Source organism: Dryobates pubescens, chromosome 7, assembly GCF_014839835.1.
Source record: "Dryobates pubescens isolate bDryPub1 chromosome 7, bDryPub1.pri, whole genome shotgun sequence".
NCBI classification, from domain to species: Eukaryota; Metazoa; Chordata; class Aves; order Piciformes; family Picidae; genus Dryobates; species Dryobates pubescens.
Genome location: NC_071618.1, coordinates 26,241,633 through 26,255,283, shown reverse-complemented (window position 1 = coordinate 26,255,283; position 13,651 = coordinate 26,241,633). Strand labels below are relative to the sequence as shown.

The 13,651-nt window shown below is 42.0% G+C and overlaps 1 protein-coding gene across 1 annotated transcript in view; it reads right to left on the bottom strand.

The window, feature by feature from the left end:
• MYCBP2 (MYC binding protein 2) overlaps positions 1-13,651 on the bottom strand; it is a 190,005-nt gene that overhangs the window by 161,955 nt on the left and 14,399 nt on the right. The window contains exon 2 of the mRNA XM_054163003.1: positions 93-168. Coding sequence (XP_054018978.1) covers positions 93-168 — 76 coding nt within the window. The remainder of the gene's footprint in view (positions 1-92; positions 169-13,651) is intronic.

The window sequence follows — 13,651 nt, the reverse complement described above, 5'->3', positions numbered from 1 at the left end:
AAACTGTTAATTACACTTTTTTCTTGCACTTATCAATTGAAAACACTTTCATTTTTCATTCAGAATTTTGTCAAGTTTAGTTACAGACTCACCTTGTTGCGTGTTTTTACTTTCAATTTTGTCTTCTGTTTCCTTTTCAATTTTTTCTTGCTAAACAGTTTCTTATTTCTGAAAAAAAAAAAAAAAGGCAGAAAAGACCTAAGAACAAAGAATTAATTTTTTCTCTACCCTATCACAAGCAGCACCAGCAGGAGAAACAGAGGAAGTCAGAAATACTCTAAATTTTTTTCTACTGAACAAAAAGAATCAACATGGGCAGAATTTCAGAGCATTAAACAAAATATAAAGCACTTAGAAGGATGCTTTCCTGATGCTCCATAGAATTAAAGGTGTTTACTCCCATGAATTTAAGCAGAATATATAGTACATCAGGCAAAAAATAATCTGTGTTTTTAAACTGGTTTACAGTACTGTTTCTATTACAAGCACATTAATGCCACACCAATGCTAGAAGCAAGAATTATTGACATTTCTCAGTAATAAACCTTGTTAGTACAGAATATCTATGTTTGGTGATGTCTTTATCTGGTAAAGATTTGAGCCTGCCAAGACAAGAAGGAAGCTTTGGAAATGCATCATTTCACAGAAACTTTAGTTGGAAGAAATTGCAACTTCTGAACACAGAGTTTTTAATTTTGTCTGGAATTTTCCCACCCTTGGCTTACAGACTTCTCATTTACATCCTTTTACATTACTGCTCTAGCTAACACATGCTCCTCTAATCCTATTCTGTCCACACCTTATTCCTATCGCATTGTTTTTCTCTTCTACTTCACTACCCAGTTAAAAAAAAAGACACCAAAAAACTCCCAACACCACAAAGCAAAAAAACCCAAACAACAAAAGTCAATAAAACCCACAAAACACCAAGGAAAAAAGACATCATACACACATATACAATTGTTTTGTCAACACCACTGGGACTACTGTTTGAAATGCATGCTTTTATATACCTACTATACATTTCTCCAGTCTGCTCAGATCACAAGCTGGATGCTACCTGTTCAGCAAACAGCTCATCTTACATAGGACTTCAACAAACAGCTGCTATCACTCCTCTGAGGCATTTAAACATTAAGTACTACACAGTTCAGATTAGCTGGAAAAAGAAAACTATGGATGCTGAAAATTACAAATAGTAAGACATTTCACTTTTAGGTAACAAAATGGGAAGAGCCTAAGAATCAGGAAAATCTTAGTACTTTATTCAAACACCTTTGTTCTACATAAAAATTTTGAGAGGTTAAAACTGTATTGCTTTACTACCCTTTCCTGTACAGCATTGAGACTACAAGACCATAAAAGCCTCAAGGTCCAACAATGAAAAACTAGAAACTGAAGTCTGACCAACAGCCATCAGTCAAAAAACAAGCTCAAAGAACCTCTGCAGGGTATCTCAAGAAAGCTACCTGCAAGAAATTCTATCACCTTCACCATCCTCATTGATTAACAAAGAGGGAGGTATACTTTCCATAGAAGCAAATCAGCCCCCTACTTTTCTTACAAGGAACCTTCACCATTATCCTTGAGTTCAGAGAAGTGATTCAGTGAGGAGGAACTCCCCACCCTCTCTAGTAAATGAAAATGTGAACCTAGATGACCACCCTCCTAAGGTTCCTTCATCAGCAGTTTCAATATATTAACAGTATACAACCTACTTAAGAAATGAGGGGAAGAAACTTCATGTAACTTTTGATTATAGCCCTTTGGACATAAAATTAAGTGAGAAAAAATGCCATTTAAAGTGTTAAAGTTCTGATTCATTTTAGACTACTTCTGGGCTGTCTTATTCCATACCACAAGTAAACTACAATGGCCAAAGTACTTGTCCTGCCTGCCAAAATCCTTACAATCACTCTTAATCTTTTACAGTCTGTAAAGATTATAAGCACTTTTTCGCTTTGTAAATGCTTCAGAGGACCAGCTCCTGTATTTTTAATGTACTTCTCTATGTACATATATATACCCAGAAAAAAACTCAAAATTAAATCTTCCTCTCTCCCCGACTTCCTCCTCCCTCACCCCCCCAAGATCTGTCTCCAATGTGACAAACCTCCTATCATTTCACAAAATAACTTCCTTTGTCAATGATACCTAGACAACTTTTTCTCCAATTAGCAAGATCATCAATGGGCTTACTTCCTCTTTCAGATTCCAAGTGGTGGTGGTGTGACCTCTCTCATTCATGTATCAGTCATTAAAGTGTTTTTGTTGGGAAGTATGCTTTCCATGTGTGCAGAAATTCCAGAACTAGTAGGCAATTTAAATAAAGTTAAAACCCTCATTTGCACTAGTTTTCTGACAGTTGTGAGCAAACTATCATTAGTGTGCATGATACTGGTATGCTTATAATCTATCTCCATTTAGCATATAACAATACATATGATTACCCACAGTTCTCCTGTTACAGACATTATTCCAAAAAGTGTTAATATTCAGATAGCATAAAATATGGGCAAGTATATTCATGACAGTCAACATTAAACACGTTAAGAGTAATTTCCTGTTGGAAATCATGTGTTAATTACAAGCCTGACTCTTCTACTGCCTGAAGATACAAGACCTGATATGGCTTGGTTGTTTGGGGCTTTTTTTAAAGCTAAATTATTAATTATGGTTTAGGTTAATAATTGTAAACTGCTGTAAGCTTGTGATGGGTTACACCCATCCTGAAAGCAGAGAGGGAGGGCTTGTGAGAACCTTGCTCTACCCTGGAGGGGGTTTTCATCCTGAGAAACTGAGTTAGTCTGGTCCACTCCCCCACCCTGTCCAACATGCCTATAAAAAGGAAGACACTGCAGCCATGTGCTCTCTTTTACTTCTGCCTCATGGGGACAAAAGGACTAAGAGAGCTGCTGCTGGTTTCCTGCTTCTCTGCCACATGGTCAGGCCTGGTCTTATCTCCCTGCTGCATCTTCAAAGGACTGTTGGGTTTTTATTTTTATATATATATTCCCCCTATCTATCCTTGTTCCTCACCCTTGTGAACCCTTCCTGTTATTGTTTTTTATATATAGTTTAAAGAAAAATTTTACCTCTCTACTTCCAAGCTGACTCCAAATTATTTCTCAGTAGATTTACCTCCTCCTTTTTTATCTTATCCCCCTTTCTTCCCCCCCCCCTTTTTTTTTTTTTTATTTTTTAAAGGAGGAGGAAGAGGGGGAACCAGGGGAAGGGTCTCTTCTCCCAGACAACCAGTACCAGAACAAGAGGACACAGTCTCAAGCTGCACCAGGGGAGGTTTAAGCTGGGTGTTAGGAAGAGGTTCTACACAGAGAGTGTGATTGCCCATTGGAATGGGCTGCCCAGGGAGGTGGTGGAGTCACCATCACTGGAGGTGTTCAGGAGGAGACTTGATGGGGTGCTTGGTTGCATCGTTTAGTTGGTTGGGTGGTGTTGGATGATAGGTTGGACACTGTGATCTTGAAGGTCTCTTCCAACCTGGTTTATTCTATTCTATTTTCAGTCTTGCCCCCCCATCTGAGCTCTTAAATCCCAGTTAAGGCTCAAACCATCACAAAGCCGTAATCCATAAAGGTCCCGAAACTGTGCTGACAGATTGCTTCCAGAGGCAGAAGGCCTTTAACTTTTTAATCAAGTCTCCTCCTGAACACCTCTAATGATGGTGACTCCACCACCTACATGGGCAGCACATTCCAATGGGCAATCACTCTTTCTTTGAAGAACTTCTTCCTAACATCCAGCCTAAACCTCCCCTGGCACAGCCTGAGACTGTGTCCTCTTGTTCTGGTACTGGCTGCCTGGGAGAAGAGACCAACATCTGCCTGTCCACAACCTCCCTTCAGGTAGTTGTAGACAGCAATAAGGTCACCCCCGAGTCTCCTCCAGGCTAAGCAACCCCAGCTCCCTCAGTCTCTCTTCATAAGGCTTGTGCCCCAAACCCCTCGCCAACTTCATTGCCCTTCTCTGGACTCATTCCAGCAAGTCAACATCCTTCCTGAACTGAGGGGCCCAGAACTGGACACAGGACTCGAGGTGCGGCCTAACCAGTGCAGCGTACAGGGGCAGAATGACCTCCCTGCTCCTGCTGGCCACACTGTTCTTGATACAGGCCAGGATGCCATTGGCCCTCTTGGCTGCCTGGGCACACTGCAGGCTCATGTTCAGCCTACTATCAACCACTATCCCCAGGTCCCTCTCTACCTGGCCACTCTCCAGCCACTCTGATCCCAGCCTGTAGCATTGCATGGGGTTGTGGCGGCCAATGTGCAGAACCCGGCACTTGGATGTGTTAAATCTCATGCCATTGGACTCTGCCCATCTGTCCATCCTGTCAAGGTCCCTCTGCAGAGCCTCTCTACCCTCCAGCAGATCAACTCCTGCCCCCAGCTTGGTGTCGTCTGCAAATTTACTGATGATGGACTCAATGCCCTCATCCAGATCATCAATAAAGATGTTCAAGAGCACAGGGCCCAGCATTGATCCTTGGGGCACACCCCTACTGACTGGCCACCAGCTGGATGTGGCACCATTCACTACCACTCTCTAGGCTTGGTCCTCCAGACAGTTCCTAACCCAATGCAGAGTGCTCCTGTCCAAGCCATGGGCTGACAGCTTGGCCAGGAGTTTGCTGTGGGGAACGGTGTCAAAGGCCTTGCTGAACTCCCGGTAGACCTAGACATCAGCTATTGATACAATTTAGTTCACACAAACCAAATAATGATTATCAGCAAATTTTAGGCAGGGTTTCTGCAAACTGCTTCAAGAGACTTAGCAGTTTTGAATTAGACCACAAAGGAAGTGCTGAACATGAGGATACCTTGACAAGAATATGTTTGTGGCAAGGTGGGCTGAAAGAAAGAGTGAATGCTGCTATTAACAAAAAAACCCCAAAAATCTGTCGAGAATGAAAGCCAAGCTACAACACTCAACCTGGAGTATGAACAATTATCTCAGACCAAAGCAGAAAATAATGGGAATGTGAGCAGCAACTGATTGCTGGACAACTTAAAATAGGTAAAATAGCTGTTTAATGATATTATTACAACTTCAGTCAGCTTTGTGGTAGAAAGAAGTAAAAGCATGCTTGCTTTATTTGTTTTCAAACCAGAAGTACCCTTAGCTATTACATTCAACATTTGTTGATTAGGAGGTGTCTCTACACCACTGCTCTTACTGTGTTCAAAAGAGCTGAGAATGCACACAGAGTATTTTCCCTCTAAGTCACAATGGTCCTGAATTGCAATTCTCAAGCTTAAATTTTACAAGGAAGTTTTACGTGTTGACTGCCTCCCCCACTCAATGTTTTTACTGAATTAATATGGGTTAATATTAGATTAACCTTATGTTAATAGTGTCACACTTACATACGATCTTCTAGGCCATATGTTACACTCAAGGTGTCACTGATGAGTCAAAAATATAATTCTGTCTCTGCTGTTGAGGCAGAATAGGAGCAAGGAAAGCGTTACTCAACTGCTGTCTGACTTAAATCCTTTGCTTCTCTGTGAAATATATTACTAAAGGTCACAGTACTAATCTGTTACTGAAGGTCACAGTAGCTAGTGCAGCATTAGACCAAGTCAATCTACTATTAAGCCTTTCAGCATGCTTTTGAAAAAAATGAATGAATTTAGTAAGACACACACTATGTTATAAATTTTTAAAACTCCCAACTGACCTTGATTCATGTATTTATCTAAACTTGTTTGCTCTGGTTTGATAGCTAAGCATCTTCAAGAGGATGTATACTGTTGACAAAATCATGTTGTATCCAGACAAATGACAAATATATGTTACTGTTTCCATAGGTGCTTACTCCGCAGTTGTAACTTAAGCATTCAAGAGCTACTCAGAATCTTCTGTAAGAGGCAGCAACTACTCGGTAACACTAAAATGAAACAGTATCAAGACTGGTAACATCAAATAACTCCTTCCTTCACTTGATGTATTATTGTATTATTGTTGCTGGTCAATTTGGTTGGACAAGCAGCAGGCCAACATTTGCAAGAGAAGCATGGCCAGGAGGTCAAGGGAGGTGATTCTCCCCCTCTACTCAACTCTGGTGAGACCCCACCTGGAGTACTGCATCCAGTTCTGGAGCCCCTATTAAAGGCGGGATATGGATGTGCTGGAACGTGTCCAGAGAAGGGCCACAAGGATGATCAGAGGGCTGGAGCACTTCTCCTATGAGGACAGACTGAAGGAGTTGGGGCTGTTCAGTCTGGAGAAGAGAAGGCTCTGAAGTGACCTTATTGTGGCCTTCCAGTATCTGAAGGGGGCCTACAAGAAGGCTGGGGAGGGACTTCTCAGGATATCAGGGAGTGAGAGGACTAGGGGGAATGGAATGAAGCTGGAGGTGGGGAGATTCAGGCTGGGCATGAGGAGGAAGTTGTTCACCCTGAGAGTGGTGAAGCCCTGGAATGGGTTGTCCAGGGAGGTGGTTGGGGCCCCGTCCCTGGAGGTGTTTAAGAGCAGGCTGGATGAGGCTCTGGCCAGCCTGATCTAGTGTGGGGTGTCCCTGCCCATGGGAGGGGGGTTGGAACTAGATGATCCTTGTGGTCTCATCCAACCCTGATTGATATTATGATAACATTATGATGCTTCTGAACAGCCCAAAATGAAAGCCCATGATGGAATTAAGTAGCCTGTAACTGCAAGTTATTATCACTCATACAGTCACTATCATATCTCAGGGTCTTTCATCACATCACTGAGCTCTTTAAAATGCTCTAAATCTACTAACAGTTTATTCAAAAGCAGTGAAATTCAAGTACTGACATGTGGACATTGGTTCGCAAGTAGTGAAATGATGTTTCCTCCACTGTTTCCCTCAGCTGCCCCAGGCTGTGCCAAGACCAGCAATAACCATTTTTACACACAGAAATCACAAAGAATGTCATTTGGCAGCTTTGCACAGGTACATTATTGTCATAAAGGATACACAAGTTACAGAACATGTTATCCAGAGGTTGGCACTACGTGATGGACTACCACACTTGCCATAAAGGCAATAGGACTACAGGAAGACTAATTAACCCAAAGCAGTTACCAGCCACAGCGTCCCATCTTATCTACCTTAGGTTCTACTCAACTGTCAGAGGAGTACCTGACTCGCAAAAGACTACATGCCTCTGTGGTTTTCAATTAAGCAATATTCAATTGTCACAATTTGATCAAGTTTCCTGTTTGCCATCACTCCAGTAACACACAGAAGCACCACTACTCGTAAGTCACCACTGGAGAACGGAAGTACTACAGACTTGTTTAGAAAAGTCAGATGGGGAATCTGAGCAAACAAAGCTACATCAACATAGAATGATTGCCCAGAAAATGTGATGACTTCATTACTCTCTTCTTTTAGGCTCTGGAAGATACAAATTGTACTTCAAAGAAAGTAGCAAACAGTAATTTTAACTTTCTAGGACTCAGTCTGATGGGTTTCCTTCACCTTCCCACATTCAAACTTCACCAGAACTTTCATCATAGTTGTTGCAGAACAGCAACTAGATTGTCCTTTCCTTTTTGTGATTCTGCCAGAATATGAAACAGTTAATGGCGAGTCAAATGAGATCTTATGGGTTAGAATTAGACAGCAGACCAGTAAGACCAATATTGTTTTAGTCACGCTATACACAGTCTAATGAGGCAGAAACATATGCAAGAAACCTTAGTGAGGTTAGATCAGGTCTGCAAGAAACCTTACATTGACAGACCCTGGATCTTACGGTACATGCTATCTATCGCAGTATCTGCGGGAACAGCAAATAGCAGGGGCGCAAACAGCACAGCAGGGTTTTGGAGTGCATGGATGACAATCTCAGGAGGAATCAATGGAGGAAGGCACTTTGCTGAACTTTATGCTTAAACAAAAAAGAACCAGTCAAATGCACGAAGGCTGAGGGCAGTCATGGATACAGTGACAATGCGGGTGAAGTTCAGGAACCTGAAAAAAGAGCAACACAAAAGCAAGATCACAACCCTAGACTCCAAAGTAACAGACTAGGGAGCTGTTTCAAGGATCTACTTTCATAAGTGTCATGGGACAGTCCCTGGAGAGAAAGTGGTGCAGAGAGCTGTCGTCCATCCATACATGCAGAAGGTCCAACATCAGGCCTGCATGGACAAACAAGGAGCTTCTGACAAAGCTCAAACATAAAAAGGCAGCATATAGGAGGTGGAAAGGGAGTCACATCATCCAAGAGAAACATAGAGACATGTAGAGAGTGTTCACGGATGCAGTTATAATACCCAAAGCCCACACAGGCTTCAATCAGGCAAGGGATATGAAGCACAAGGTTGGCTTCTGTAAGTGTATCAGCAGCAAAATGAAGACCAGGGAAAAATATGTACCCAATCATGAATGAGTAAGAGCCTCACCACAAGAGACACTGTTAACCCATGTGTTTACTACTAAAACTATCCATCAGCAATGCCATGTCCCTGAGACCAGAGGGCAAGTCACAATAATGTCTTACCCTCTGTGAAAGAAGTTTACATTCAGGAACATTTAAATACGCCAATGGAACCTGACAAAACATATCCACATTATGCTTGACCAACCTAGTAGCCTTCTGCAATGGGAAGACTGGCTTAGCATGCAACTGAAGTGCAGTGGATTTTGTTTATTTCAACTTTAGTAAGGTTTTTGACACTGTCAGTCACAAGATACCCATAGACAAAGTTTGTTGAAATACAAACCAGATAAAGGGGGACTGTAAACAAGTCAAGTTGCTAGGGTCAAAGAGTTGCACGTAATGGGATAGGGTGTACCCTGAAGCCAGTTTACAGATACTACAAAAGTTGGAGAAGTGGTTGATAAACCAGAGGGTTGCGCTGCCATTCAGAGGGACCTCAAAAGACTAGAAAATTCAGACCACAAGTAATCCTGACAAGTTTAACAACAGGAAATGCAAAAAGTCTTGCACCTGGAAAGGAACAACCCCAAGTACCTGTATGCACAGCCAGCCAACTAACTAGAAGGTAGCTTTACAGACAAAGACCAATTAGTTCCTCAAGGTAGACATATTGAACATGAGCATGCAATGCTTCCCCTGAAGCAAGAAAACATGCTGTCTCCTAGGCTTCATTAGCAAAAGCATTGCCAGCAGATTGGAAGAGTCAGCTACCACACTCTACACAGCACTGGCAACACCACATCTGCAGTCCAGTGACTGGTTCTGAGCTCCCCAATGATTCACTTACTGAAGCCATTATTCTGAGCAATATCCAGTGAGAGGCTGAGATACAAAAGGAAAAAAAGGGAAATACAGATAGTGAGAGTAGTTAAACACTGGAAAAAGTTGCCCTGAGAGGCTATAGATTCTTCATACTTGAAAATATTTAAAACCCAACTGGATAACGTCCACAGCACCCTGCTCCAGCTGATTCTACCTAGAGCAAGAAGGTTGGACTAGACAGTTTCCAGCAGTCCCTTCTAATCCCAACTCTATGACACTGTTTGTTTACATACTGAAGTGAAGTTTGACTGCATAACAAATGTAACAGTACATTTTCTTTCCTCATCTGAGTTTAGCATTTTTTCCTGGTGCCATGCCAGGATTCTGATTACAGTTCCAAGTAGATACATACTGAGCTTTTCATCTGTTCACCATCTGGATCAGCAAACATACAGCAAACTCAGGTCTTAGAGCAGACTTCTAAGGGAATCAGACAACACAAAACTAACAAAAGAACAAGGGATGAAAACCACTGTACCACACTTACAATATATGACTGTATTAATAAAAGCTAGACACTTGAATCAATCCATGCTTTCTGGAATATAACCAATGCCTGAGGGTATACCAAGAAGTGCACGACAACACATTTACATGCCGCAATCAAGGGATTCTCTGTGCAGATGATCAACATGGAAACTGTGTACCAGATCTTTAATGAGAGTTTTACAAACTTCAGTGGTACCAAAAATCTCTGCATGCCCCAGCCAATCTAAAAATATAATTTGAGAACCTGAAGGTACTCTAGAATACTTAAAAACAGTGTCTGGAATGGCCCCCAAAAGGTCAGTCTTTTCATTCCCTGGTCCAGTACAGGACTACTGAAATTTCACTTCATTCCTGACAGGAGGTTTCATTGTAGAGATTATTAAACACTGCCAGTGACTGCAATACGACTATGTCCTAAGTAATCCTAGTAGAAAACTCTTTGTGAGGTCTTTGCTAAATTGCTCTTCTGGCAATTAAAGGCTTTTTTCCCCTTTTTTCCCATGGCTAGCTGGAATTTATTTCAAGTCTCAGGAGAAATGTGTCTGCCAATTAAGCAGTCTCAGTTCTTTCAGCCTAAACCACAAATGAGTTATATTACCAATGTCTAATTTCACTATTCTCTCAACTAGTCCTTCTTGTTGGACAGGAGAGGACCAAAAAAAATTAAAAAAAATAATTACTTCAGGTGTCCTACACACACACACACAAAAATCCCTTTCATTTATATTGAAAAGACAAAATAAACATCTGAAATACTCCCAACAGCATGACATTGCTGAGTCACCCTTACTTAATTCTATACGATCTGTAGAACCTGTCAAGAGAAAATTCTACTTAATTCTGCTCACTGGTTGCTGCTTTATGTTTTTGTTTTGTTTTGGTGTTTTTTTGTTTGGTTGGGTTTATGTGAGGGGGCTTTTTGGTTCTGGGTTTGTTCTTTGTTTTTTTTAAAGCAACTATTTGCTTAAGTTGTTCTCTTTAGCATACCTGTAATCCTAGATTTGCAGCCTCTATGAACTTTCTCATCTACAACTTCAGTTTCAACACTGAAATTGTCAATGATGAGACTGAAAAGTTCAGGACCTAGGACAGATCCAGATCCAGAACAAGAGCTGTACTGCTTCTCAGTATGCTCAGCTAACCATCCCACAGCACGTCTCCAGGCTGGTCTTCTCTGCAGTTTCAAATCACCTTACAGTACTCCTGTCTAGAACAAGTGTAGTCAAACTGACAGGTGGAAGGTAATAGAAAAATTTCACTCCAGTCAGTGAGATGACAAGGGTAACATCAGCTTTTCTCATGGGCATCTGCTTGAAGATGAGCCTATGCTTCCTGATTCAGGCAGGTCAAAGGCTAAAAGCAGAGCTCTGATACACGCCTAACTGATCTGCTGTAACAAAGGTTTGGTTCAGTTCAGAGCATGCTCCAAGTTAAAGTGCAGACTATGTGATACTGGGTCCAAACCTCAATCATCTGGTTTTAAAACAAGCTTAGCACTTAAAACTGACATTTTTTTTACTGAAATTTAATTATTTTGCTTAAGTTTTGAACAAGTTTTAAGCAACTTAATAGCGACAATGTATCACATTTCTCAGACACAGCCCATCACAAAACATGCAGACATGGCACTTAGGGACATGGTTTAATTGCCATAGCGGCGCTGGATTGACAGTGGTGACTTTTGAACTCATCTTAGCAAGTCTTTTCCAGCTGAAACAATCCTATGATTCAATAAATCCATTCTGTGTCTAATTGATCACCCCCATTTATATAACAATTTTCCCAGTACTTTCAGAATTGTAGCCAACAGAAACTGTACTGCAGTACTGTAAGTTCTCTTTTATCCATTTATTCAGTCAGGCACTGTTTACCAATTTACTTTATACCACTCTTCCAGAACTTTACCTAGGAGAAATCATAGAAGATATATAATTTCTAACAGCTCTGAAATTGCCTCAGCCAGTTTTTCCAATCACTCTGTCAAAATACCTAATAATCTGTTTTTTCATTCATCACTGACTGCAATGGTTTTAACTTATTAAAAAGCAGAACTGCTTTCTATCAGATGTTCATCAGGTTCTCAGCCATGCAGAAAAACAGGAGGTGCTCTTCTGATTAACTACAGCAACATGCATCTTGAGCTTGTTTTTTCCACCCTTATCTTCAGTAGGCAGATAATCACAGAAAGATTCAGGTTGGAAGAGACCCACAGGATCACTAAGCCCAACCCAGAACCCTACTCTACAAGGTTCACTCCTAAACCATATCCCCAAGCACCTTTAAACACAGCCAGGGTTGGCAACACAAACACGTCCCTGAGTAGCATATTCCAATCCCTGATCACTCTTTCTGTGAAATTTTTTCCCCCTGATGTCCAGTCTAAACCTACCCAGTTGTAGCTTGAGACCATTTGCTCTTGTTCCATCACTAATTACCTGGAAGAAGAGACCAGCAACAGCCTCTCTACAACACCCTTTCAGGTAGCTGTAGAGAGCAATGTCTCCCCTCAACCTCCTCTCTTCCAAACTAAACAGCCCCAGCTCCTTCAGTTGCTCTTCATAAGATTTATCGAAACCAACCAGAGTAAAGCCAAACCCATCTGTTTTCAAACCAGCACAGCCAATAAGGGAGAAGAGCACAGACAGGAATCAAACTCAGCCTCTCAGGGTGGGTTTCCCCTTGGAAGAGGAGCAGATACCTGAGACAGAGGGCAAGGTGAGCCTGGTCCAGCAGCAGGGCCCAAGGAGCTGGCGTGAACACAGCCCCACATACCTGGAGTGCTGCAGGCTCACTGCACTTGCTTACCACTAGCAAAGGCAGCAGAGCCAGGAATGAGACCCTGGTGGGACCTGCTGATCTGCCCAAAGCTGCTGGCTGCCAGGGCCTGCAGTGCCCATGGAGCTGCCAACCAGCCAAACTCAGCAAGCCCAGCCCTAGCCTGATGCAGACACTGCCTCTGCCCCAGCCCCAGACACATCATCACACAGACAGAAGAAAGAGCCATTATGGAGAGACATGAAAGCTACCACAGCCTCTGCTGGGCTTCCACATCTCCCATGCCACTTACTCCAAAGTGCTCCAAAACAGCTGTTAATTTACAACCTGTCTTGAGGGCATCCTAATATCAAATACAATAATGGACAACCACAGCTGATAAATACCAGTATACTTGTCAGCAAGAAACTTACTATTCACCATCTCGTTGTCACTGAAGTTCAACTTGTAAGGGTGTCAAAATACAGAAAAATAAATATTGAAGAAAAAAGGGGTAGCAAGGCTGATCAGGTGATCTGAAAAGACCTCAAACTTGCAGGAATGTATCTCCTCCCTTATTGCATGAAATCAGTTGCTTTTAAATCTTATGTAGGGATCACCCAGTCTTCCAGTTAACTACGAGCTGAAAAGCATCTGACAACATAAAGCCAAATGAAAGAGAAAGTTCAACAGAAGTTTGGGAAAAATGAGCAATAGCTCACATGAAGGAATTTACAAGCTTGTCTGCCTTCTTTACCATGGCAGTGCATTACTGACAAGCAGATTGCTGTTCATCAGTACACCAAGCTACTTCCCTGCAGATCAATCTTCCAGTTGGTCACCTCCCTAAAGTTATTCTTCCCCTGATGCAGGATGCTGCATTTCCTGTTGCTGCACCCCATGAGATTCCTTTCAGCCCAATTCTCCAGCCCGTTCAGATCCCTCTGAATTGAAATACAACCGTAAAACACATGAGCAGCTACTCCCAGTTTTGTATTATCTGTGAACTTGCTGGGAGCAGACTCTGTCCCACCATTTATCATTAATGAAGATGCTAAGCAATACTGACCCGAGTATCAGCTCCTCCTACAGTACACTACAGATGACCTGCTTCCAGCTGGACTTTATGTCACTGATCATAAGCCTCC